This window comes from Sciurus vulgaris (assembly GCF_902686455.1).
Source record: "Sciurus vulgaris genome assembly, chromosome: 1".
Lineage (NCBI taxonomy): Eukaryota > Metazoa > Chordata > Mammalia > Rodentia > Sciuridae > Sciurus > Sciurus vulgaris.
Genome location: NC_136461.1, coordinates 31,287,489 through 31,314,006, shown reverse-complemented (window position 1 = coordinate 31,314,006; position 26,518 = coordinate 31,287,489). Strand labels below are relative to the sequence as shown.

General features: G+C 54.8%; 1 protein-coding gene across 5 annotated transcripts in view; it reads left to right on the top strand.

Annotated features, from left to right (window-relative positions):
* HIVEP3 (HIVEP zinc finger 3) overlaps positions 1-23,415 on the top strand; it is a 460,275-nt gene extending 436,860 nt beyond the window's left edge. For all 5 annotated transcript variants that reach the window (XM_079113086.1, XM_079113085.1, XM_079113088.1 and 2 more), the window contains 4 exons: positions 6,456-6,631; positions 12,394-12,480; positions 16,759-17,690; positions 18,784-23,415. In XM_079113086.1, the coding sequence (XP_078969212.1) occupies positions 6,456-6,631; positions 12,394-12,480; positions 16,759-17,690; positions 18,784-19,581 (1,993 nt within the window). In that variant the 3' untranslated portion in view covers positions 19,582-23,415. The remainder of the gene's footprint in view (positions 1-6,455; positions 6,632-12,393; positions 12,481-16,758; positions 17,691-18,783) is intronic.
* Positions 23,416-26,518: the final 3,103 nt, after the last annotated feature.

Genomic DNA, 26,518 nt, shown 5'->3' with positions numbered 1-26,518 from the left:
TAGGGCCTTGCTTAAGTTGCTGACCCTGGCTTTGAACTTGTGATCCTCCTCCCTCAACCTCCAGAGCCACTGGAATTATAGGCATATGCCACCATACACGGCAAGGCAGTGTTTTTAAAAACAGAATCACACGGCAGTTGAACACCTGAACTTTGTAGCCAGACAACCTGCATTCAAGTTCTAACTACATTAACTAACAGGCTGTGTAGCCTCAGGCAGGTGACTTAATCTCCCTGTCACTGTTTTCTAGTGTAAATGGACTGAGGAGCCCCTGTCTTACAGGCCTGTCATGTGATTTAAGTACAATAGTACTTGGCACCCAGGAGGAGCTATTTAAAGTTTGCTAAAATTTATAATTTTAGAAACATCTGGATGTGTGGTTTTCTTGAAAGTACTGGAAGATGTGACAACCTTGTGCCATACTTGACTGGATGGGAGTAACCCTGTCCTTGTATAGAGAGAGTGTGTCCTGCTTTCCAGTCTAGCACAGTGCCCACCTCCTCTGCTTTTTCTCATCCCAGTGCCAGCCATGTCCCCGAGCACCTTGAGCCTGCACTTGGTCTTTGGAGTGGATATGGAGTAGCTAGTGAAATGCACACATGAACTTTATAATGGCGAACCAGCTGATTCACCTACAGCCCTTCTGGCACTGTGCTGGACATGCCATTACACCTGGTAGCCACAAATTCCTTCCTGCTAGAGGACCCCTACCTGTTCATCTGGCCCCTGTGGGAACACAGCTAATGACAGGGAGCTCACTGCCTTATAGAGTATCTTCTTGATGAGTCTTTATCACATTTAGAGCAGGAACAGCAACCTCATCCATCACTTTGCCCAGAATTCCTTTCAATCCCCATCACTTGCTCTCTTCTGGGACCCGGAGCAGAGGGGTGTGCCACCTCCTTTGGGAGTGCTGTGCCAAGCCCCTGTGGGCTCGGCAGAAGCTTCGGGTCTAAACGCCTCTGGAGAGCCTAGAGCCACAGTGTGAGGTGTCACATGCTGATTGTTCAGGCAGGCAACTCAGTGTCAGCCCCTGTGGGCTGAGGGAACCCTGACCAAGTCCAACTGTGCGACGTGTCAGCACGGGGATCAGAGCTGGGTTCTCATCCCACTGCACACTTTCTAGCTGCCTGATAACGTGGGGCAAGACTCTCAACCTGTTTCTCTTTCCATCTGGATTAGATGCAGCTCATAAGACCCTCCTGTTCACAGGGCTGCTCAAGCAGCTTTCCTTTCCATTGAGACCATGAGTCTTAGAATGACACCAAGAGAAGGAAAACAGAGTCATCCAGGAGGAGCCCAGCAGTTCCATGCCCAGGCAGTCACCCCATCGTCTCCTGACCCCAAGCAGCAGGACAGAAAGCTGGACCCTGTCAGGGCTCTGGACCCTGGTGCAGTAGCCATGGCTCGGGAGGCCCTGCCCCCCCAGGGCCCCTGCTGCATGGCCTCTGGCAGATACAGTTCTGAACCTCAGGTAAACAGGTGGTCCAACCTCAAACTCAAGGTCCCTCCAGCTAAGATATCTGAAAGCCACAGAAGCTCTTTTTCTTTAAGAACACAGCCATACTGGCTGAACAAAGCCCTCAGCTTATCAGGACAGCAGAAGACAGGCAGACAGTGGGCCCTCAGTCAGCCATACCAGACCTGTCCATGGAGGGCTGTCTTGCAGCCTCAGAACAGGCAGGGGAATTGGTCACCTGCTTCTATGGATCAGGACAGCCTGTGGTCCAGGTCTCCAAGGAGCAGCCTGGGGTCTCCACCCCAGGTCTGCAGCAGTGAGCAGACCTGGGAGACAGGCCCGTGCCCCAAGAGGCCCCACACATAGGCCTGCTTTCCTGCCCCATCTCCCTCAGGGTGGTCTCTGCAGCTGTCAACACCTGAGAGTTCCAGCGCAGGGCTGAATTTTCAGGAAGGGCTGGGTAGAGACCAATGCCGTTCTTGCTTGTCTGCAGTGTCACAGGTCCCTGGGAAACCAGAGAGGGAAGGTGCCAAGGAAGCCTCGGTCAGTACCATCTGAGAGTATTAGTGCAGCAGGTGTACATGGGGACAGGTACTAAGTAGAAAGATTGCCTCAGGGTGGTCTTGGCCAAGTCACTTGAACCTTTTGGGCCTTTGTACCTGTTCGCCAACTTTCTGTTACTGTGACAAAATACTTGAGATAATCAACTTAAATGAGGAAAGGTTTGCTTTGGCTCATGGTTTCAGAGGTTTCAGTCCATGGTCACTTGGCCCATTCACCTGTGGGCCTTTGGGGAAGCAGCATATCATGGTGGTGAGCATATGGCAGAGAAAGCTGCTCATCTCATGGTGGTCATGAAGCAAAGAGAGAGGAAGGGACCAGGGTCCCAATTTCCCCTTCAAGGGCACTCCCTGTGACCTAACTTCCTCCCACTGACCACCTTTCACTAGAGACACCTAAAGTCCCCCAGGTAGATGTTAAGGAGCAGTTGGATTTTCAGCCTAGTACTCATGGTTGGAGCTGGAAAGAGGGGGAGCTATCAGTGCCAGGTGGGAAGCCACCTGGAAGATGTGAGGTGAGAAGTTCATCCTGAGAAGCACCAGCTGAGGGAGGATGGGCAATGAAGGAGCTGCCCAGTCTATAGGACCAGGTCACCCCAGCCAAGCAGGTGCCTCCAGCCAAGCAGGTGCTTCCAGAAGGCAGAAGGTAGGGCAGACAGGATAAAGTAATCCTGTGACCTTGACAAGGACTGGTGGACAGCAAAGCTGGACTGCAGTGACTGGGGAGCCTGGAATGGTGAGGAGGGTGGATAGCAAATACGGACAGCCCTTTCCAGACTCAGGCTGTATGGGCCAGCTGCGGAGCTGGAGCTGAAGTGGTTTGGATCCAGGGTGGCTTGAGATGGGAGAATGCTAAGCCTGTGTCTGTGGATGGAAGGAGCCAGGAGATGTCAGCAGGAGAGGGGGACCTCTGTGCAGGCAGCAGCACTGGGTCCTCAGGCAGAAGGGACCAGACACGCTGACACACAGCTGCCCCTGTGCCGTGCTTTTCAGGAAACACAAAGCTGGACATGACATGGCCCAGCCTCCATGGAGTAGAGAAGTCGCAGGCTCCCGTCTTTGCCAGAGCTTAGCCCTGAGCAGCCCTCTTGGGCTCTCCACCACCTTGGACTCCGCTGGCCCGCCCTTCTGAAAGCCCTCTCCTCTGGGCTTCCAAACCACAGCCTCTCCTGGCTCCAGGCTTCTCCGACTTCCTCTGTTTGGGGAGGGGTTCCTGGTACCATCTTTTTCTGCTCACCTTACCCTTGGGGCCACCCAAGCCTCTGCCCACAACACTATTCTCATCTAGCTTTTCTTTCTCTTGCACAGTCACCTTCTCCTGATAAGTCTGCACAAAAGCTCTCCTGCGTCCCACAGACTCCCATGGGTTGACATTTCTTCACGTCCCTCTCTGAGTGTGAGAACAGCAGCTGAAAATCAGGACCCCCATGGCACCCCTCTCACCCTTGAACAGCTCCACTTGAGGGAGCCAAGCTGTGAACTTGGGATCTTTGCTTCTCCCTCATTCTGACCCCTGCCCCAAATGGCCACTGAGGGCTGTGGCGTCTGTACCAGAAGACCCCTCATGTCTGTCCTGGCACGGGATCCTGGACTCCCCTCCTCCAAACCACACCCATGCGCCCAGAGCCAGCCTGACTTTGGCCTTTATATCTACATGAGAGACAACTTTGAGCAGATCTGAACTTCTTAATGTGGCCTCCGATGGTGCACTGGGTGCGCTGGCCTGCGCTGCGTGTCCAGCCTCAACTCCTCTCACCCACCATGCCCCAGGCCCTATCAACCGTGCCACTGTGCCTGGGTCCCTGCGGGGAGTCCTCCCTTCCTCCTCTCACCATCCTCCCCAACTGCGCCCGCCCAGGCTCTCCCTTGGTGCTCCCCAGCAGATGGCACACACCTTCCATGGCACAGCAAGGCATGGTACATGGCTCTGTGTGTGCCGCAGTCAAGGCACTGCCCTTGAGGTCTCCGTCTCTTCTCTTTCTTTCTCAAGACCCTGTGCCGTTCGTTTGAGCTTGATATGGAGGAAGGAATGAAGGGGGCTGAGGCAGCAGAGATGGATGATGCTAGAGCCACTCCTGCATTGGCTGAGCATAGAGCAGAGCCCGGGTGCAGCAGACATCAGAGAGGCTGTGGGCAGCATGGGGAGCTGTAGGGTGGAGGAAATCAGACTCCGAAGGACACAGTCGTGCTCGGTGGTCAGAGGAACTCAAGTCTCGTGGACCCGCCAGGCAGGGCTGAGTGGAGGTTGATGTCAGGTGGCTGTGGAACTGCCAGCATGAGAAGGAGACCCGGCCACCCTCTCATCCTCTCCTAGCTGGGAAAGGGTGCCCTATCTCAATTTGCTTTCCCTGAAGACTGGGTCCCAGGGCACAGAGGGATGTCAGAATAAAAGCCAGGTGTGGACAGCTGTGTGATGATGAACACTTGTCATTCAGTAGCAGACATCCCTGTTTGACAGGAGGGTGCTCTTCCTGAGAGCACCACAGAGTTGCTTCTCCCCTACGCCCCTCCACAGCCTGCAGTTCTCCTCTTGAACACAAGATGGCGCATGCCCCTGACCGTGGTTGAGGTGGCCTCGGGGCCTGAGGACCCTGCCTTCCGGGCTAGTCGGCACCTGTAAAGGTGAAAGAAGGGCAGTTTTAGACCCCTTGAGAGTCAGATGGCCAAAATTAGCGTGTGTGTGAACAAGTGTGAGGTCTGAGTGTGGTGGTGTGTCTGTGAGAGCCTGAGCGTGGGGCGTATGAGGAGTGTGTGCAAGTGTGTGAATACAAGGAGAATGGGGCAGGAGTGAGGGTGTGTGAGATGTGTGAGATGTGTGTGTGAGTGTGTGAGCGTGAGGATGGGATGTGTGTGTGCGAGCGTGAGTGTGAGGTCTGTGTGAGAAGGTGAGTGTGGGTGGGTAGGCGTGAGTGAGTGTGAGGGGCTGCAACTGGGCGTGACCGTGTGTAAGCATGTGTGACTGAGTGTGAGGGGTGTGTTTGGGCTTTGAACATGGGGATGCATGTGCGAGAGTCTGTAGGGTGTCTGAGTAATGTGAGGGGTAGTGAAACTGGGTGTGGAACACACGTGAGGGTGCATGAGTGGGTATGAGTGTGAGTGAGAGTTTGAGGGACGTGTGTAATTGGGGTGTGAGTGGGGGAGGTGTGTGTGGGTGCGGGTGAGCGTGGGTGTGGGGCGGCCCTTCCACTGCTGTCGCAGCCCTCACAGAGCCATCTCAGGCCTGTCCCTGTGACATCCTCTCGACCCTCAGCCGAGGCCCCTGGAGCAGGGCCGGGCCCTTGCCATCACCTCCAGGCTTCCCCCAGTCACTCTGCAGCCCTCTCACTTGAGTGTGGTGATGGGCAGTTCTTGCTGGCAGGCGTGGAAGGCATGCTCACCTCCTGCAAAGCGCCCTGCCAGCGGCCCTGGGGCTTCGTGAGTCAGAGAGCTTTCCCCTGGAAGTCAGCCAGGATGCCCGTGGCCCACCATGGCCTCGCCCACTGGCGTCTGGAGACGTGCACACTTATAGTGCTAGAACACAGCAGTCCGCTCACCATCGGTGGAGTCCGTGGGACTTCCTTCTGCGGGTGGAAATGAGAGCGTCCAGTTCGGGGCCCAGGGCATCAGTGACCCTGAGCCCCAGCAAGCAGGTTGAGAGCTGTTGGCGCTTCCCGATCTGCCTGGGAATCTGGGTCCTACAGAGCTTGCAGCTTGACTGAGCCAGGGTGAGGGAGAGAGCACGGGCTCCTGGCGTCCACGCTCTGAGGGCAGGGAAATAATGGCGGTCCCTGGCATTTGCCTCCCTGGAGTGTCAAGGCGGCTTCCTAACGGATTGTTTTTGCCCCTCATGGGAAGTGGATGGGCTCAGGGTAGGCAGGTTCAGGTCCTGGTTCTGTCCCTTTCTGGCTGTGGGATCTTGGGTGAATGTCTTGCCCTTTCTGAACCTGGGGTCAGGGTCCTCTTTCTTGTGAGGTCATTGTGATTTAATTCAGGTGAAGTTCCCAGCACAAGGTGAGCTTGGTGAATTACAGCTTCTAGAGCTGCTGCTGTTATTTCGTGGGATTTTATTCTCTGTGACTCTGGTGGCCTACGGCGGCTGTCCTGTGTGGCCCTCACTCTCTGTGGCCCCATTGTCAGGGCTGGCTGTGGAAAGGAGCCCGTCAGAACTGTGGCTTGGCTTCCCCTGGCAGGAAGCACCAGGGCCTGCTGCTCTGGGGAGAAGGGAAGGTGTGGCCTGCCTTTCAGAGGGCCAAGGTGCAGGGGACCACCGTGGGTCCCCAGGGCGACTCACTTCCTCCCAGCCCGCAGTGCTGTGTGGTTCCGTATCGTCCACTCCAGGCGTCGTTCCCAGGCTGGGCAAAGCTAGGAGGCCGTGTATCTTCGGAGGTGGGAACTTGCCTCTTCTCCTCCCCGTTTTTTGTTTTTTTTTTCCTTTACATGACACCTGTTGCTCATAGGTACAAATCAAACGAAGAGTATGTATATGTGCGAGGCCGCGGCCGAGGGAAATATGTTTGTGAGGAGTGTGGAATTCGCTGCAAGAAGCCCAGCATGCTGAAGAAACACATCCGCACCCACACTGACGTCCGGCCCTATGTGTGCAAGCACTGTCACTTTGCTTTTAAAACCAAAGGTAAGAGACAGCCAGCCGGGGCACTGGCTCTGCCCACCGCAGGGAGCTCCCCTCTGGGAGCCCCAGCGCAGCCTCTTTGCCTGGGGCCTGACACCTATTTCCTGGGTTCCCACCCACCCGGGTGCCCATGGCAGAGCAGCTGGCTCCAGACTGGGTGGTGGCATCCATGGCTGCCCCCACAGGTGCTCCTGGATCCCGCACACGGCCCCTCCCCGCACCTGGACAGCCCCGCCCCCTGGTGGCACTCTTGCCCAGTTCTTGGTTTTCTACTTATCTCATCACTCTTCCTTTTGCATGTCTCCTTAGCCGTTTATCCACTGATCTGATGGCGTCCAGCATCCACACTTGTCACTGCCGCTCTTGCATCTGGAAATCCATCCCACTCTGGGCCACTCCGCACACTCGCATGCTCACACGTCTTGTGCAGAGTTCACCCCCCCTCCACCCCTCCTCACCGCTCCTGCCATGCCCTGCTCCACCAGGCTTCTCAGTAGCTCTTAGCAAAGGGCCCAGCTGCCCCACCCCTAGGCCAGAGCATCACTCCTGCCCCGGCCACACCCCGCATCAGGGTCAGGACAGGCTCTGGCGGTCACCTATGAAAGGAAGGACTGGCTGTTGAGAGCATGCATCCCAGAGAGCCGTGATCGGTAACAGTGGGGCCAGGCGTGCTGCAGCCCAGGTGCTGTGGAGGTGAATGAATCAGGCCCATGGGACTCTTGGGTGGAGCTAGTTCTTTCCCTGCAAGACCTGCAGGGAGGGTCCTGCCTCTTACTCACTGTTCTTGGGAGCTGAGCAGAAGCGGGTGCCTGGGAGGTAGGCGCAGGCCCTCAGCACCCTGCTGGTTTCAGCCTCTTACGCTTTACAAATGCCCGCGTCATGGTTTGGACACAAGGGTGCTGTCTTCTCCTCTGAGCACGTTGGTGGCCTTCATGATGGCCCACATGGTTTCCCAGGGAACTTACTCAGTGCAGACTTGGGCTTTGCCACGTGTCCTTTCTTCTGTTGATAAGGCTGCTCCCAGTGACGACAGCTAGGCAGCCTCTGTGGAGAGATCGCAGTAGAGCTCCAACTGCCCTCCTTCCTCCGTCCTCTTGTTGCCTGGCCCCTTGCATTCTTCCTGTGCTAGATCAGGGGCCAATTTATCACATCCCCTGGCTCAGTGGCCTCCTCTCTGGCCAGGCTCGTGCTTCCAGGCTCCCAACCCCATTAGCTGACCCCTACGCTCCTCTGTCCTCTTGACATCGTCTCTGAGCTGAACTCAAATTTTCTCACCAAGGTTTTGGGTTGGACAGAGCTACACATCCTCCCACTTCCTTTTCTGTGTCCTCTTCTCTCTTAGTGTCTCAGAAACAATGTCCCAAAAAGTGCCCGGAGAGTGCAGATAGGCCCGGAGCCCCCTACCCTGCCTGATGAGTACATCAATGGCATCCATCCCTATAGCCCTGCCATACCCAGGGCAGCTCAGCTCAGCTCAACCCTGGGCACAGGCTCTGCCCCCACATGTCCCCTCCAATCCAATTTCCTGTGGCCTTAAGAAGCCAGTTGGGATTTTATGGAAGAGAAAGATGGGAATAATTGACTGACAATTTAAGTAATATAGTCTTCAGCTCTAAGAGTGGAGGACTTCTTGCTCAAGCCCCTGTGAAGCTAAAGAAAGTGAGTCCCAGAACCAGAGTGACCGTGCACGAGAGCCCCTGCCTCAAGGCACCAGGCCCTCCTCTCCCTCTCGGAGAGCAGGTCCTCCTCCCTCTGTAGGGAGTAGACAGATCTGCAGTCAGATGGCCTCTGGAGTGGGTGGCAAATGCTGCCCCTATGCCCAGAGTGTCCAGGGGCACACAGAGCTCCAGGCTCTGCATGAGGTGCTGAGAGAGCCTTATGGCCCCAGGCCTCGTGCACGCTGGTGACCAGCACACAGCCGTCCAGGAGCCTCAGCCTCTGCATGTGAGACAGGAAAAGCCCATCCCCACCGACTTCCCAGCACAGGCAGTCCGAGGGACCCTACTCAATTCCTCTGCCTTGCCTGTTTTGCCAGGTCTGAGTAGGATCTGGGGTCTTCATGGGAACCCCCACTGTCTAGGAGTCACCTCCCTGGCCTCACATCCCTTCCTGGGTCTCTCTGAGCTACCAGAGCCTGGAGGCTCCAGAGGGCAGAATTGGGGCAGATGGGACGGGGTGGAGCGTCCTCGGAAGCAGGGCAGCTATAGTGCCCAGAGGGCCAGGCCTGGGAAGCTTGGCTGTCGGCCCAGGCTTTTCCCTGCCAAAGCCAGAGGACATCTGAAAAGGCAGAATCTCGAACTCTGTGCCTAGCAGAGGGGGCCTCGTGGGGTGGTGGCAGATGGAAGCAGAGAGCAGACAGGCATGGAGCAGGAGGACACCGGAGCTGTTGGCCCTCCTCGGGGCCAAGTCGGATAACATCGGCCCCCGTCCTCTGGGCTGTCTGCACACCTCTCAGGCGACCTCCACCACTCTCCTCTCTCTCCCTTGAGCTGTGGCCCAGGCCAGGATGTGTGAGCATTAAGGCTTGGCCTGGCAGTCCTCGGGGCCCCTGTCACCCCTGCTGGCCGTGCCGTGCCTGAGAGCCCTTCCTGTCTGTCTCTGTCTGCCTGTCTGTGTCTCGTCTCTGTGTCAGACGTGGAGGTGGCAGCTCAGGCCCTGGGAGCTACCTGAGGAGCAAAGGCTCCTGGCCTGGTGAGGTCGGTCTGTTTCCCTCAGATGGTTTCCAGAGGTCAGCAGGGTGACCGTGCCATGTGCAGGCTGTTGCGCCGATCACAATCTCAGAGGACAGAGATGGCAGCTGTGGACAGGCCTCGTGTCCACTCGGCCAGCAGGGTGGGGCAGGTCTCCCATCACCTTCCATCCACTGGCCTCTCCTCCTCTCCAGCTTGTCTCTTTCAGTGGGGGGCCGGGTTGACGGCGAGAAGCTGTGTCTCTGCCCCTCAACAGGGAAATGGCCTCCAGGCTGAGCCTGCAGTGTTGAGGAAGCCTCTCCCTGTTCAGAGGACTCAGGGAGGGAGACAGGATGATACTCAGGGCTGTCATCCAGTGTCTGCTCCTGTGACCCGCAGAGTCACCTCGGTCTCCCTGCAGCCTCAGGGGTGGTGGCAGAGGAGAGGCAGACCTTCAGAATGGGGGCTCTGTGGGCCTTCTCCTGAGCACCCCTGAGGCCCAGACCGAAAGCCATTTCCTCATGAACATCTCCTGGATGTCTCTCTCCTCCTGGCCCAGCTGGGTGTGTGGCAGAGTCCCTGGGTGATCTCGTGGAGGGGGTGGGTCTGCTCTGCGCCAGCCACACTCTGCTGCCCATGGGTTGTGTCTTCACATCCTCTCGGCATCCTACGAGGTAGGTATCACTTTACAGTTGCAGAAACAGACTCAGCAAGTTACAAAACTTGCTCAGGGTCACACAGCCAGCAGGGGCAGAGCCCAGGCCCCCTATGCCTCGTGCTCAGAATGGTCTTATTCCTTTCCTTCCCTGCATGGAGCCAGCAAGGCCTCTGGAGCCCTGAGACCTGGACCCAGTCAATGCCCTACACTAACTAGCACTGTGACTTTGGACCACGTGTCAACTGTGTTGGTTAAGGGAAGCCCTGTCACCACCCAGGACAGTCGGTGATCTTATCTAATGGTGTCGTCTGCACCTGAGCCCAGAGTTAGGTCAGCAGCACGGGCCTCAGCCTGATGGGGGTTGGATTGATGGTCTGTGAGGCCTCCCAACACTTCCGACGGCATTTCCCTACCGGGCCACTGTGCACCCACCATGTGCTCAGCGTCCAACGTGGTTAGCAATAAACCTAAACCATCCAGGGGGTAATGATGATAAATGGCATGACAACCAGAATGAGTAGTGCTCATGTCCTTGGCGGCCTGGGGTAGTCAGTGGAGGGGGGTTGGTTCCAGGCCTTGAGGGGTTGGTGTCTGGTCCATGGAAGGCCCCAGCAACCTCTTCCTACCTCTTAACTATCTTCAGGCTCATGATGGTGAAGATGGCGGTTCACAAGGCTGGATAGGGACCTTTGGGAACCCTTTTGGCCATAAGTTGTCTCGGGAGGATGGTCAGGAGCAAAGCAGCCAGGTTTTTGTCCAGTTGAATGAGGGGAGGAACCTCTTCATCTATCCTGCTGCCCTTGGCTCCCTGCACCCCAGGGAACCCCAGCTTAAGGTTCCCCCCCCGACTCCTCAGCAAAACCCCAAAGTTCTCCCAAAGGATGATTGAGAAGCACTCTCCGGTCATTTGTGGGTGGTCCCCCGCTCACCCACCCCCATGCATCTCCTCTAATTGTCTTCCTATTCATTTCTCCACACATTGACTTTCCCTCCTCTCTGTTCCTCCCACTCTCCATTTGTCCTCCCGTCCATCTCTCCTTTCATGCAGCTTCCTGTCCCTCTATCCTGCTGTCTGGTCTCCCACATCCACATGTGTGTGTAGCCAGCCAGCCGTTCTCCTCCTGCCCATGTGTTTACTGACCCCCTTTCCATCCATCCTTCCACGAATTTCCCTGGTCCACTCATCTACCCCATCTATTCCACTCATCCTCTCCCTCCCATCGATCTATTCTCTTCCTATTCTGCTTCCATATTTCCTCTGTTCACTTAGCCATCCATCCCTGCACGAATCTCTCTTTCATCCATTCCAGGATGCCTGACTCTTTCCTCTCCTAATCCATTCATTCAAATTTACCAATTATTAAAATTCATGAGACAAAGCACCTGACTCAGGGAACTTATGATTTATTATGGGATAGTGTATATGGAAACACAACAAATCTCGAAGCACAGTTTGGGATTGACTGGTGGGCCCAAAGGAACTCCTGAGGCTCCTGGCCTGTGTTCTTCTGGGGCATGCTGGGAGTGCTTGACCTGTCCTCCCAGGACATGGCTGTCCACAGAACCTGTGGTCTGGGAAGTGCTGTGCACACGGCAGGGAGACGGGAACGAAGCTGCTGTTCCTGTTGTCCTCATCTCACAGAGCCGTGGCCCCTGCTCCATAGCCTACAGGGCTGCTATTACGACGTGGAGCAGAGTTGGCCTCCCCTGAGGGTTTCGTAGGCAAGGGGCAGGGAAGAGCCTTGCCCAGGCCTTCCCTGAACCACCTGCATCCTGTGTCTGCACTGCACATTGCCTGGGGAAAGGGTCTCAGCAAAGAGACTCCACCAAGGAAGCCAGGCTTGAGCCCCAGCCCCGCAGCTCCCAGGTTCCTGGCCAGTAGATGTCACTCTCACTTTCTGTTCTCTCTCCAATCCTAAGAATAACTCTGCCCCGGTTCCTCTTCACAGACCCTAAGATTCTGCCCTATGGGCTGTCTGGACCAGAGGGCATGTTCAATCCCCACCCTCCATGTTGCTCAGTGGGAGCCCCCATGTCACTCCAGCACGTGAGGTGGCCAGTCATCCTGTCTGAGGCAAGTCGCCAGCTCCTGGGCCCAGACTCAAATCAGAATCAGGAAAAAACTATTGCACTTGAGGGATCTTTAATTTCTTTTTTTTTTTTTTTTTTTTTTTTTTGTTTTGTGTTTTAACCAGCATTTCTCTCTCTCATTGTATCCTGTCGCTTCACAGCCCCACGCCCTCCCCATCCCAGTCCTGTGTTCCACCATGACCCGCAGCTCTGGCTGCATGTCTTCTGGCGGCATGTCTTGGCCTGAGCATTGGGGCAGAGGGGTGCCTGGCCCCTGCCCAGTCCCTGCAGCTGGCAAGGCCTTGACTGGTGCAAGAAGCCACGACTGTCCTGCAGCTGAACCTGAGTCTATCCTCGTTCCTTTCCAGGGAATCTGACTAAGCACATGAAGTCGAAAGCCCACAGCAAAAAGTGCCAAGAGACAGGGGTGCTGGAGGAGCTGGAAGCCGAAGAGGGTAAGGAGTGGGCATGCCCACCCTCCCTGCCCCTCTCCCTCTCCCTTCCTGTCCGCCCTCCTCTCCACTGCTGCCCCCTCCACCCCTGCCTCCCACCCTCCCTCCCATGCCTTTCCTTTCCGATTTCCTCAACTGCTGGGGCACAAAGGTTGAATTCACAGACGATGGCCCCCACTCTCGGGGCTGCTGCTCAGTGTGGCTATTGTACGCTGCCTCCCACCATGTCGAGCAGAGCCCCATTGCCCGTGGAATCTGTGAATGTTCACTGAGTATGAGCACATACACAATCGCAGTCAGCAAAGAGTGCCCACTACGAGCCAGGCACATTCTAAACGCAGGCCCTGAAACGGCTCAGCAGACCTTCACAGTGACAAGCTCCACAACCACACTCTGACATGGACCTGAGGGTTTCAAGAACACCAAAGCCAGATCCAACACCCCCTGTCACCTGCCAAACCCCATCCCACCACCACAACCTGGCCATGGTCCTCCAGCACCAAGAGACATGCTAGAGCCAGTCTCCCAGCACACAGGGAAGAGGGGAGAACTGATTGAGGTCGTGGGTCTGGTGAGCACTGCCTGACCTCAGCATCCAGGTAGGAGGCCAGGCGGGCTTTGGCAGATGGACAGGTAGCTCCTCCAGCAGAGACAAATCTCTAACCACAGATTTCTTAAAATTAGGATCAGTACTTAGACTGTAACAAGGGGAAACTGTGTGTGTGTGTGTGTGTGTGTCTGTCTGTCTTGTTAAGTTTTCATTTTTTGGATTTAGAGATATACTTGCAGTCTTAAAAAAAGAGTTAAATCATGTTTCCTTTTAAGTAGAATAAACCACCTATAGAACAGAACACAGTGAAGTTGGAACTGTACTTCCCAACACCAAACTGTGGGTCTCCCACGCTAGTTAAGAATGCACATCAGGCCATTTACAGATATTGTTTCATTAGGTCCTCCAAATGGTGGTAGAAACTTGTTTCTACACAAAGGTGGTAGAAACTTGTGTTTCTGCATTTCAAAAAAGTAAAGTTCAGAGAGGTAAAGGCAGTCACTCAAGGTCACAGAGATATACTGGCTCCACACTGTCCCTTTGCAGGGGGAGGCTGAGCCCAACCCACAGCCTCCCTGGTGGTCCCTGCCTCCCACCCAGCCTCATAGTTTTCCCAGTGGAGCAAACAAGGATGACCATACTCACTTTTGTGAGGATGAAGTCTACACATTCCTTCCAGAAGCAACTCTTTGAGGACAGCTCTGCTCTGAACTCCATTGTACAGTGTCAGGAAGCCTGTGCTCTAGAGGGGGAGGCAGACATTGAATAAATGTGGAATGGAGCAGGCGAGAGAGGCAGAACAAAAAATAAAAGGCCAAAGACCATCTGGGAGACTGGAACATAGCCACCTGGGGTCTGTGGAGAGTTCTTTGGCAGAGGAAGCAGCAGGTGCTCAGTCCCTAAGACCACAGCACTTAACCCGGGTGGCTGGAGCCCCCTGACACCAAGACAGTGGGTCAGAGACCTTGGGCGGGGAAGCTCAAGGGGTGAGCTTGGTTATCATTCAGTGTGAAGAGGGTAGAACTGGGAACGTCCTCCAACCACCAGGACTCTGGCTGAGTACAGGGCATGGACGGCAGGGGGCGCAGGGGAGGCAGTGGTTCAGGTCAAGCGCAAGGTAGGCTCAGGTAGGCTCGAGCTGGCTGTGCGAAGTGCAGGCGAAAAGTGGTCGAATTCTGGGTAGATTCTGAGGTAGAGCTCACAGATCTTGCTGTCACATCAGAGATGGGAGAAGAGGTTAAGGGAAAAGGAACACAAGGATGGCTCTAAGGTGTATAGCCTAAGAGACTGGAAGGATGGAGTTGCCACCTCCCGCGACTAGGCAGATTCAGGGCATCAGGAGATGGGGTGTGCTGGACGGCAGCTTGGAAGGCACCTAGCCTCTGGTGGCCAGCGTTGCAGCCACGCCCCGGCGAAGATGATGTTGAGCGCGAGCGCCACCGTGTGGTTCATCCCAGCCATGGCCCACACAGTGGCACCGCGGCGCGCTGCTTTCTGTCGACCTCCTTCGATGGTCCCAGGGCCCTGAGCTCGTGGCTGACAGGACTTGTTGAGCTTTATCCTTGATCCCAGCAGTGGCCAGGGGCCGGGTATCTCTGTGAGAGGCGTCGGGAAGGAGTGAGCCAGGCAGGGACATATCCCCTAGAGTCCTGCGGGAACCTGGAAGTGGAAGGTGTGGCCAAACGTGCACAAGGCAGGGCACACTTGGCTACCATTATTCATGTGGGGGATGACCAGGACAGGCCACCTCAGTCTCTGGGCCTTCCCCATAAGTAAAGAAGGTCTTCAGGGGCCCTCCTGATGAACATCAGGAGATGCTGGTCCTGACTCTCTCACCAGCAGCACCACCCATCTGACTTTGATCTGCAAAATGCTCACAATGCTGCCCAGCTACCTGCCTCCGAGATGGAGCTGGTCAGAGCTAGTGCTTATCGGGTGCTAACTGTGCACTGGACCTCAGAACCCTCACAACACCTTCAGGAGGTAACTAATGTTATTTTATAGATGAGAAAACTGAACAAAAAGAAAGTATGAGTTAGTCAGTGTCACACCTCAAGGAGATGGTGAAGTTAGGATTCAAACCAAGGGCATGAATGGTTTTCAAAGTATAAAATCATTTTTAAGTTGTCAGTGTAATAATGCAAGGGCTGTGAACCTTAGTTCTGACTCAGCCAGGAGCTTGATGGGTGATCTTGGTATACCCCTGCCCTCTCTGTGCCTGAGTTTTACCATATCTGAATGAGGAGCAGGGGTAGGTGAACTCTCCTGGGGCTGCAGTAGTCTCCTGCCAAAGTCCTTGGCAAGGGAACTCCAGTTTGGCCTGGGAACAAATTTCAAAATCTTGCCCCCACCATCTCTGCCCACCTTTCTATCCCAACCACCTGCCCCATCCCCTATTTCTTCCAGGTGCCTCATCTTTTTGCTCTCTGGTGCCAGGAGACTCTGCCCTTCACCTTGTGGCCCTCTGTAGCTCCACCCTGTAGTTTTGCACCTGCATCCCACTAAATGCCCACTTTTGTCCATCCTGGGCATCTTAGTTCTGCATATTGATTATCTGGAAGCAGTGACTCTGGGCATCCTAGCCTGGGGGAAGCTGGGCCTGGAGGAGATCCAAAGCCTGGGTGCACCAGGGAGCTGGGTCAGCTTCTGCGTCTGGCTGTCCTAGTCAGTAGCAGGTATAGTAGTGGTATATGTGAGTGATGGGCTACCTGATGGTTCAGCCCACCTGTCACCAGCCCACACTCCAGCCAGAAACATGGTGTAGTCATTATCTAGCAATGGGCCAGCAGGACCCAAACCTCAGGGCCTTCCAGGTCGGCCAAACATCAGCAGAGCTCTCTGCAGCATCTAGAAAGAATGCTGTCTATTTCAGATGTATCTCAGACTAGACTTAATGGTGACCCACCTGGTCCAAGCTGCCCCATGAGAAGCCAGACCAAGACGCTGGCATTTCAGAGCTGCTTCCCCAAGATTAGGAGCAGCATAGGTTTCCAAAGGGTAGTGGCATCTCAGGACAAGAACATGGCAGGGTGGGCCCTGCTCTGTGACCTAAGGCCAGCTTAGCCAAGCTGTTCACAGGGGCCATATTCATATCAAATGCCACTGTGCCAGCCAGCAGCACCCTGGTCACAGTGTCAGATGTGTGTTTAGTCTGATCATGCAGGCCATCTGGGAATGATAAATTTCATCATTAAGGAATTCACAGTGACTACAATTTTGGAACCCTCGCTAGTTACCAAACCTGCATTTTCTCCTCCTAGCTAACCCTATGAGGTGAGACTGTCATATTTGTTTGACAAAAGGGGAGACTGAGGCACAGCAAGGCAACATAACTTGCTCGTGGTGAAGTCAGCTCTGATTATTAATGAAAAAGGAGGCTGTCTTACCTGCTGTGGTTCAGCCCCAGACCTACTGCTACCTCCTTGGGTAACTTACTCTCTTACCTCAGTTTCCTCATCTATAACCTGAAGATTAGACTAATCCCAGCATTCTTTGAGGACTATGTGGATGAATATACTTACAGCTCTTAGATCTGAACTAGCACATGGTAGAGATGAAGTCATCGTTGTTCACGATGACTTACAAAGCATTCTCACATCTGTTCTGTTGCCGGGTCCACCCGGGGATCTTGTGCCATTGCCATGGCAATTCTGCCTGGGTGGCAGACCAGGAAACTGGGCTTTAGAAGGAGCAGCCATGGCTGACCGCAGGTTTCCCGCGTTCCCCCTCAGGAACCAGCGACGACCCGTTCCAGGACTCGGAAGGGCGAGAGGGCTCCGAGGCTGTGGAGGAGCACCAGTTTTCAGACCTGGAGGACTCAGACTCAGACTCGGACCTGGATGAAGATGAGGATGAGGACGAGGAGGAGAGCCAGGACGAGCTGTCCCGGCCATCTTCAGAGGCGCCTCCACCTGGTCCGACAGCCACACTGCGGGCAGACTCCTCACCCGTTCAGGGTCCTCAGCCCCCAGATGCCATCTCTGACAACGAGGCCACACGAAGCGGCTCGGTCTCTGACGCCGAGCACTTGACAGTCAGCAGTTGCTCCACGTCCAGCCAGAGCATCCTGGGTCCTCCCCAGCTGGGACTGGCCCCATCAGGCCCTGTGGAGAAGGACATAGGCTCAGCCCTGGGCTCTAAGGCCATGTCCCCCAGAAGGACATGGTCCCCAAGCAAAGAAGCAGGCAGCCGTCCACCACTCGCCCGCAAACACTCACTAACCAAAAACGACTCATCTCCCCAGCAGTGTTCACCGGCCCAAGAATCCCAGGCCTCAGTTGCAAGCATTCCTGGCCCCCAGATGGGTTCAGGAAGGGACATGGTCCCTCCTCCTTGTGGGTCTCCAAGACTTGCACTGTCTTCTCTTACTCCCCACCCCCTGGGAAGAGAACTGGCCCCTCGAACACATCTGTCCCCAGAACTCGAGGGAACCACAGATCCAGGCACCCCCAGACACTCACCCACCAGGAGATGGTCTCTGGGTCAGGCTGAGTCACCGCCACGGTCAGCGCTGCCATGGAAGTGGGCCCTGACTGGGCCGGGCAGCCCCGCAGCGGGCGAGCATGGCCCAGGCTTGGGGCCAGCTCCGCGGGTTCTCTTCCCGCCCACACCTCTACCTCACAAACTTCTTGGCAGAAGCCCCGAGACCTGCACCTCCACGTGGGTGAGTTCCTGCCGTGTCACTCCTGGGGGTGGGAAGGTTACAAGTTCACACTTTCTGAGCATCACACCTGGAGCTGAGCAACTCTGCCAGCTAAGTAGTTTCCTGGTAATCCAGCAAACACTGCTGAATTACCCATCCCGTGCCAGGCACCCTCAGCCATCTGGGTTATGACTCTTGGTTTCCCCCTCAGCAGCAGCAGGCATGGGCTCTGGAGTTGATGGGTCAGGGTCCTACCCCTAGTGAGAGCTGTGGCCTTGGATGTGGGTGTGATCACTTGTGTTGTTCCCCACCTGACCCAACCTTGGATCCTTTAGGCAGATGGCAGAGCTTGACCCAGATCATCCCCATCTCCAATGTCATCCTCCCAGCTCCCCACAACCAATATGGCTCCTGTCACACCATGAGCACAGTTGCCATTGACCCACGCCACCCACTGTCACTGCACCTCAGCAGCCCCCGATGCCACCTGTCAGCCTGCTCAGCGTTGTCCCATCACCCACACAGTCACCACCCTACTGTCATGCGTCTCTGTGCCACGACCATCGCTGTCATCACAGCTGCAGGTCCCCACCACTGACAACACCATCATTTCAACTTCACCTTCCAACACCTTTTCTGCCACTGCGTTATGACCTGATATTGTCACTCCTGGAGAAATCTTGCTTGATTTTTAATTTGGGGGTCACATTAGAATTCCTCGGTGGAAGGTCGATAGCCTTGTGTGGCGACCCATATGCCAGGCTGAAGTTGAATGAATGAAGACCATTTTAGGAACGAAGAGCAGTAGAACCAAGATAGAGGGCCAGGCCAGGGTGACAACAGGGTCCCCTTCATCTGAACACCCCTCCTCCCAACATCCTGGCCAGGGGTATGAAGATGGTGGGGCAGAGCGTGCTCGTGGTCCTTGTAGAGCTGGAGATGGAGCCCAGGGCGTCATGGTGAGCAGAGAGCCAGCAGCCCTGGTTCCGGCCCCAGCTCAGCTGGTTTCACGCTGTGGTCTGGGACTCACTGCTGTCCATGCCTCCTGGCCTCAGTCCTCTGTGTGCCGGCATGTAACCCTGCCTTCCCCTGTCTTGTTTTCTGAACCCTGCAGAAGGCCGAGTCCCGAAGTCCAACCTGCTCGCCTGGCCCTGCTCGTCCTCCCTCCTCCCGACCCTTCTCCGCCCCCCATGACTTCCACGGCCACATCCCGGCCCGGACAGAGGAGAACATCTTCAGCCACCTGCCTCTGCACTCCCAGCACCTTCCCCGTGCCCCGTGCCCCTTGATTCCCATTGGTGGGATCCAGATGGTACAAGCCCGGCCTGGGGCCCATCCCACCCTGCTGCCAGGGCCTTCCACAGCCTGGGTCAGCGGCTTCTCAGGGGGTGGCAGCGACCTGACAGGGGCCCGAGAGGCCCAGGAGCGAGGCCGCTGGAGTCCCACTGGAACCTCATCAGCCTCCGTGTCCCCTGTGGCTAAGGTCTCCAAGTTCACACTCTCCTCGGAGCTGGAGGGCAGGGACTACCCCAAGGAGGGGGAGAGGACAGGCAGAGGCCCGGGCAGACCTCCTGACTGGGAGCCCCATGGGGCCAAGGTGACTGTGGAACCCACAGCCACACACAGCCCCTGCACCCCACGGCCACCCCAGGGCCAACAGGTGGCACAGTCCTGGAGCCCCCACTTGGAGTCACCATGCACGCTGGCCAACCCTGAAGCCTCGGCCGCCCCACCACTGGACCGCAGCAGCTCTATGGGCTGCCTGGCTGAGGTCTCTGCTCGCTTTCCAGCCCGGAGGAGGAACCTCTCTGGGGAACCCAGGACCAGGCAGGGCTCCCCCAAGCCCTCAGGTAGTGGGGAGCCCAGGGCATCGCCACCCCAGCCCAAGGACAGGGCCCCCCCAACCTCTTAGCCTCTCTCCGTCCGACCGCTTCAGCATCTGGCTTCCGGTGTTCCGCAACAGACGTTTGCAGCCAACTTCCTCGAGTCATCTTGCTCCCATGGGCCCCCGTCCCATCTGTCCATCTGTCCACACAGCTTCTGCTCGGCTCCCATCTGTTATATCTTCCCACGTATGCAGTTACCTGTGCCTTTTTCTATACCTTTTGTTGCTTGAAAAGAAAACAAATCACACACATGCATAAAAACAAACCCATGAGGAGCCTGAGGCTGTGGATAGTTTGTGCTTTTTAGGAAAGGCTGCAGGAGGGGCCTTTCCTGCCACCTCTGCAGTCAGCAGCCACCGCCTCCAAGGATAGCGAGAGGCAGCCATTGGCCGAGGGAAAAGGGATGCACTGAGGGCACAGAACAAAAGAAACTTTTAAAAACATATAATTAAATGTAGCTGCAAGCAGTCCCATGTACAGAAGTTTAGGGTTCCTATTATTGCTGCTTTATCCCCCGCTCCCCTGCCCCAGCTAGCAGCCACTCCTTTCTGCCAGCGAAGGGCCAGCAGCCTGAGGCAGAGGGACATGAACGCAGGCAGGACCCTGAGAAGTCATCATCTTCTTTTCCCTTTTACTCTTTGCAAGAAAAAGAGGGGGAAAAGATAACTTTAACTAGAATTTCGACCCGAAATAGTAGAAGCAGGTAGAAGGTAAGAGCTGGTTGGTTCCCCCAGGAGTCCTGGATACCTGGGTATCGTGGGCCTTTTTCATGTGGGCAAGCCATGTTACAGCCCCTCCCTTCAGTACCCACCACCCCCCCCCGAGTCCCTGGGCTGGGAAAGGAGCCCTACTGTCACGTCCCTGGCTCTGGCACACCTGACTTCTGCCTTGCTCTCCTGGCCCTGGCCATCGGCTGCCCCACTAGGATCAGAACTACCCACAGGCTGACGGGCTGAAGCCAAGCCTAGGGACTATCCGTAGCTTGGGGTTTGGGTTCTGTTCACCTCAGTCCCTGGAGTACAGGGGCCTTACTTCCTTCATGGCTGGGCTTTTCCAGGACTCCGCACTGTGAACCTACAGGGCTCTTGGTCCCTTGTAGCAGGACCGGTTTCTCCATCCCCTCCCCACATGGTCAGGCCTCCACTACCCGAGGAAACACCCCAAACTGTGACTGGTGGGAACTGCCCAGGCCTACTTTTTGGCTTAAATCTCTTTTAAGACAACCAAAAAAAAAAAAAAAAAAAAAACTATAAATCTAGAAAGAGAAGATGGTGCTTGGCATACCCACCCACCTCCTCCTAGTCTCTTCTCCCAACCTAGAAGATTTGTGAACTGTCCCACATCCTTTGAATTTTTCTCTATTACCTGGGACAAAAACAAAAATAAACAAAACCCCCTGTATTTTAAGAAAAATAATGTGACCAGAAATTTAAATCCCAAGTTAAAATATGGAACAGCCTCTAGCATGTTTCGCCCATGATTAAATGCAAAAGTGAGTGCCCCTCGGGACTGCTGTTTAAGGTTCCCAGTTCCACCCGGGAGAGGACAACTCCCCCACCCCCTCTTTCCAGGAATGATTAACATTCTACAAGCGGGAAAAGCACAAGGACCATGCTTGTGTCCCACCCAGATTAGGTGCTGGTGCCATCTTACATGGGGCAGGGACCTGTCTGGCCAGTTCCCAGACCTCAGCCAGGCTGCAGATGGAGGGCTCAACCTCGGGCTTGGCTATCCTTCTCTCCCTCCAGTCCAGGGCCTTTCCCTGCTGGGCCCCTGCAGGATGGACAAACCAGCCGCAGGCCCAGCCTCCACTGGAACACCCACTCATTCTCCCTTGCCTTGCTCCAAGCTAAGTCGAAAGGGCAGGGCCTCTGGCAGGTCTACTGTGCTCCCAAGCACTGGGGAGCTGGGCTAGCCCCTGGCTGCTTAACTCAGGCTAGGGCTCCTGCCCACATTAGGAGAAACCAGCAAGCCCACCTGGACCATACTGGCCTTCTTTGGATCTGTAGCAAGTGGGTTAGAGCCTGGGTCCTGGTCCCAGAACCCTGGTCTCTGTCATGGGCTCTCCTCATGCTATTAGACAGCCTCCACAGATCAGAGGCTTCAAGAGTTGAGCCCCAGAAGCTGGATACAGGGCAAGATCTTCCTGTCCTCAACCGCTGGTCTTGCTCCTGACCTTGGGGGTAGCCACACCCCTCTACCCTTCTATACACCCCAAGCTCTCCCAGGTATTGTCCCCCCTGTACTCAATAGCCCATCCACCAAGCTCCCCTTCCTGGGCAGCCTAGTAATGGACAGTGTGGCCAGCAAGGGAGAGAGTCCCTGCAGTCCCCCAAAGAGATAATGGGCCAGGAGTCCCCGGAAACCTAAGGGTCAGGGACAGAATACATTCATAGAACCTAGCCTAAGTGCTGCTGCGCCACAGGTGCACAGAGGAACTGAATTGATGTCACCACAAAGCTCAGCTCTAACCCTTTCTGCCAGACCCTGGGCCCCACTGTCCTGGGCACTGGTCCTCCAACCCAAATGCACAACACCCTGCTTTGGGAAAATCCTCTCTCCATCCACGGCCCCTCTGGGCCTCTGCCCTCTGCCAGCCCCTGCCTGTGATGCTGCTGGGGGCAGGCAGGCTGACGTGGTGCAAACACCTGGGCTGGCTCTGCCGAAATGCCATTTCTTGGGACAGACTAGCTCTGGTCCTTGGGTGTGGGCCATGGGGGAAGAACCAACTTGCTGAGGTTTCCAGTCAAACCCTGCCTTCTGCTGGGGGTCCCAATCCACTTCCCCCCACCCAGGCCTACCCTCCAGGATGCCCTTCGTACCTTGGCAATAGCAATCATTCTGGGTACCAACTCCTTCTTCTCCAAGGGCAGGCCTGCTCTCTCCTATCCCTGCCCATAGCTTATACTCTGGTCCCAGTCACTGAGACCCTCCAGGGGCCTGACAGCAACAAGCTGCCCACTCTCCCAGACTCAAGTTCCTCTGCCTCCCTCTGTCAGAAAAAGTCTAAAAGAATTAGCTTCCAGATTCCTCTAGGCCCTGTTTACTTCCCACCCAGTCCTTTGGAATAGGGATAAGCAACATATCTGAGCTGAATTCCTCTCCAGACCTTGCTCCAGACAAGTCTTTCTCGTTGCAAAAGTCCTGGCTGAGCAGTCATCCTCGGAGACCAGTCTGCTGTGTCGCCCAGGGGGAGAAAGTTCCCGAAGACCTGTGCCGCAAACTCTGCTTCTGTGTTGTGATTCCAGTCTGCTTCCCATTAGGAAAAAAAAAAAAAAAAAGCATCGGCACTTATGATCACTTTACTAAATCTAGTGTTAAAAGAAATGAAAAGAAACAGAAAAAAGGAAATGTGTAGGCAGATGTAAGATACATGCTCTCTGTAAGATAAATATTTGCCTTTTTTTTTTTTCTAAAAGGTGTACGTATTCTGTTTGTGAAATTGTCTGTAGAAAGTTTCTATGTTCTTAAATGGCAATACATTCCAAAAATCGTACTGTAGATATGTACAGTAACTGCACTGGGATGGGGTAGTTTTGCCTGTAATTTTATTTAAACTCCAGTTTCTACATTTGCATCTTGCAATGTCAGTATGGTAAATATCAGTGCAAAAGAAAAAAAAAAAAAACTCAACAAAAAATCCATGCAGGTCTAAAGCACAGAGTCTGACGTACAAAAGGAAAAAAATGCTCAGTATTGATGTGTGTGACCTTTGTTGTAAATTACATCTGTACTGTGAATGAGAAGTTTTTACAAGTATAATAATTGCCTTTATTACAGCTCCAGCTGAGTGTTCAGCCGGAGGATATTTTTTAAAAAAAAATATAGCACGTTGGAATAAATTTGAAAATCCCAACATAGCCCTGTTTGCCTGGCTCATGGTCTTTTTGAGGGTTGCAGAATGTCAGAATTAGGGGGACAATCAGGGTCCCGAGTGCTCATTTACTAGGGACCAATCTGACCCAGAGGGGGAGTGACTGGGCCACAGTCACACAGCCAGTACTGTCTCAGGGCCCTTGCTGCCAGACCTGGCAAGAAAGCACTAGATATATCACCCTGGGATCAGGGCCTGCATCCACCTCCTGGGCCTGCCATGACAAATTACCATCAACCAGCTGCTGTCAACAGCATTTCTATGTGTCCTCCCATGGTCCTGGAAGCCAGAAGTCTGAAATCAAGGTTTCTGCAGGATTGGCTCCTTCCCGGCTCAAGGAGGCTCTGTTCCCGGCTCCTCTCCTGCCTTCGGGTGATCCAGCCACTCTTCTGGGTCTTTCCAGTTTGGGAGTTGTCACTCCTGTGTCTGTCTTGTCTGCACCTCTCTGTGTGTCTTCTCTCCTCCTCTGGGCACACCAGTCATTGAATAAAGGCCTACACTAATCCAGGGTGACCTCATCTAAAGATCCTGAATTATATCCGCAAATACCCTGTTCCAAACAAGGGCACACTCACAGATTCTGGGGATTAGGATCTGCTGCCATTCGATTGATTATAGGAGGCAACTTGAATTCCAATCCTGGCACAGCTACTTCCTGCCTGTGTGATCTTAGGCAAGCCACCTAACTGCTCTGTGCTTGTTTCCTTATCTGTAAAGTGGGAGTTAATGCTCTGTGAATGTAAGGGTGGTTGTGGGGATTAAATGAGATGGTACACAGAAGGAGGCTAACAGAACCTTGAACACAATAAGCCTTCAACAAATGATTTCTGAGCCGGACTGATGCAGGATACTAGGGTCACCAGGGTGGGAAGGATGTGGGTTCCCACCTTTTGTATTTAGCAGTGATTGCTGATGGCTGGCAAGGGCAGTCATGGGTCAGTGAGCAAGACAGATAATCTACCTTCCAAGAGCTTCCCTTCTAATAGGCAACTGTCAATCACTATGTCACAGGGGCCAATGTCATACTGCAGCAGAAGAGAAGCACTCCAGTCCAGAGGGACTCTGGGCCACCCAGAGACCTTTCCCTTAGAAAATTCCTAAGGGCCAGCAAGGTAGGGGAAGCAGTGAGAAAGGGCAGACAGAGGGCGATAGACAATCAGAGGGGTTCCTGGGGCAAAGCACCACCCAGAGGTTGAACGCTGAGGACCTAAGAGGGTCTGCTTGTTTGGGTAACGGGGTCCTTGCTGATGCAGGGAAGCCTGTCCTGGTGCCCAGAAGCCCTTTGGAGACATAGATGAGTGCCAAATAAGTGGTGGCAGCTGAAGGTGGTGGTTGAGCAGCAAGGAGATCCTGGAAGGCGACCCCTCCCTTGGGGCTGAGGCACTGGCAGGAGCTAACTGGGCAGGAGCTAGAGGGAGCCACAGTCTGGAGGGTGAGGACTGGAGAGCCCCAGACAGGCAGATGCAGAGGAAAGGCTGAGAGCCAAGGCGAGCTCCCTCGGGAGGACAAGCTGACCCCCTGTTGAGAGCTAAGGATACCAGGACGGAAGAGGCACAGGACACCTGGGGATTTTACTCTGTAAATAGACTCAAGTCACCTGGGAAAGTTTCAGGAAGAGACTTGAAGAGCATGGGTGAACACTGAGGAGAAGAGACAGTCCACCAGGGAACGGGGTACGCACCCACGTGGCTCTGAAGGCCACAGCCACCCTCTGCCCCACTGTGTGGCTTCTTCTAGTGTCCATGCCACGGGAGGGAGAAGGACCCAGTCAGATTCATCCAGAATGTAGTTTTTGTCCATCAATGGCACAGAGGGACAGTGAGTGCTGGGGATGAGAATATTGGCAAGTGAGGAGGTGAAGTTGTGGACTGCTGAATCCCTGGGCTGGAAAGGAGTCAAACGGGTGTGGCTGAGACAGAGGGGGCCTGTGGTCATGCAATTGGAGGGGGGTACCAAAAAAAAAAAAAAAATCCAGACACCCCATGGTCAAATGCAACATATTCCCTACCATTCATATTTTGGTGGCCAAAGCAAGTCAAATAGTCAGGCTTAATGGAAGAGAATGGGAATCTTTGAAAACAGCCTGAATGGTAATCACACAAAGTCAGGACTTCTCAGAATTAGACCAGGAGATGAGCAACATCAGTGGGGGGATACGAAGGGGGTCAGGCCTGATGGTGTCAGCCTCAGAGGGCCTGGATTTATAAAGGGAGGCAAAAGAAATAATGGCCTGAAGGATGCCAGGGGAAGCAAAGACAGCACCCAGCATTAAAATCATGGAGCGTGGAAGGACAAGGAGGTACTAATAAAGCAGGTACCTGGGAGCATGTCCTGGGAGACAGTCTGAGTCTCAATCCAAGCCAGTGGGATGTGGAGCCCTGAACAGCCCCAAAGAGGAAGCAGAGCATGCTCAGTGTTCAGCATTTTACCAACTCAATTTATAGTTCTTTAAATCACCCAGGGAGTCACTGTCTCCATTTGCAGAGAAGAAGATAGCCAATGGTGCACAGCTAGTCGGTGGCAATAAGGGAACTAGAACTCTCCTCTGGCTCTGTGCAGTCCCTCAGGGAGCTGGTTCCTCCCTCATCCTACCACTCTGACCACAAGGGAGCAGCAGGCCTCAGACTGCCCAGCTACTACCACCCAAGGTCCAGCTGGGCTCCTGTCCAGCAGCTGCAGGCTTGTCAGCAGTGCCATCTAGCAGCCACATAGGGTCCTCATGCCTGAGGCCACAGGTGTGGGGACTGACCAGCAGATTCCAGCACTGGAATCCAGGACTTGAGAGCATGGGAAGGGTACATGAGCTCTTTGGAAGATCATCTGCCCACCCTACTGACCAATGCCCACCTGTCTTTCACATATTGTTGGCCACCAGCCCTTCCACAGTGGCTCTCCAGAGGCCACAAAACCTTTTTCCTTTGGGAGGGGCACAGGACAGGATGCACATTCCCATTTTGCAGTTGAAGGGTAGAGCCCAAGATGACCCCCTAGTCAGTGGCGGGGCCCTGGGCCCAGAGTGTGACCCAGAGTCTCAGGAGTGCAGTGGTGTGGTCTGCTGCTGCTGCTGAGGCCTTGACCAAGCTTTGCCC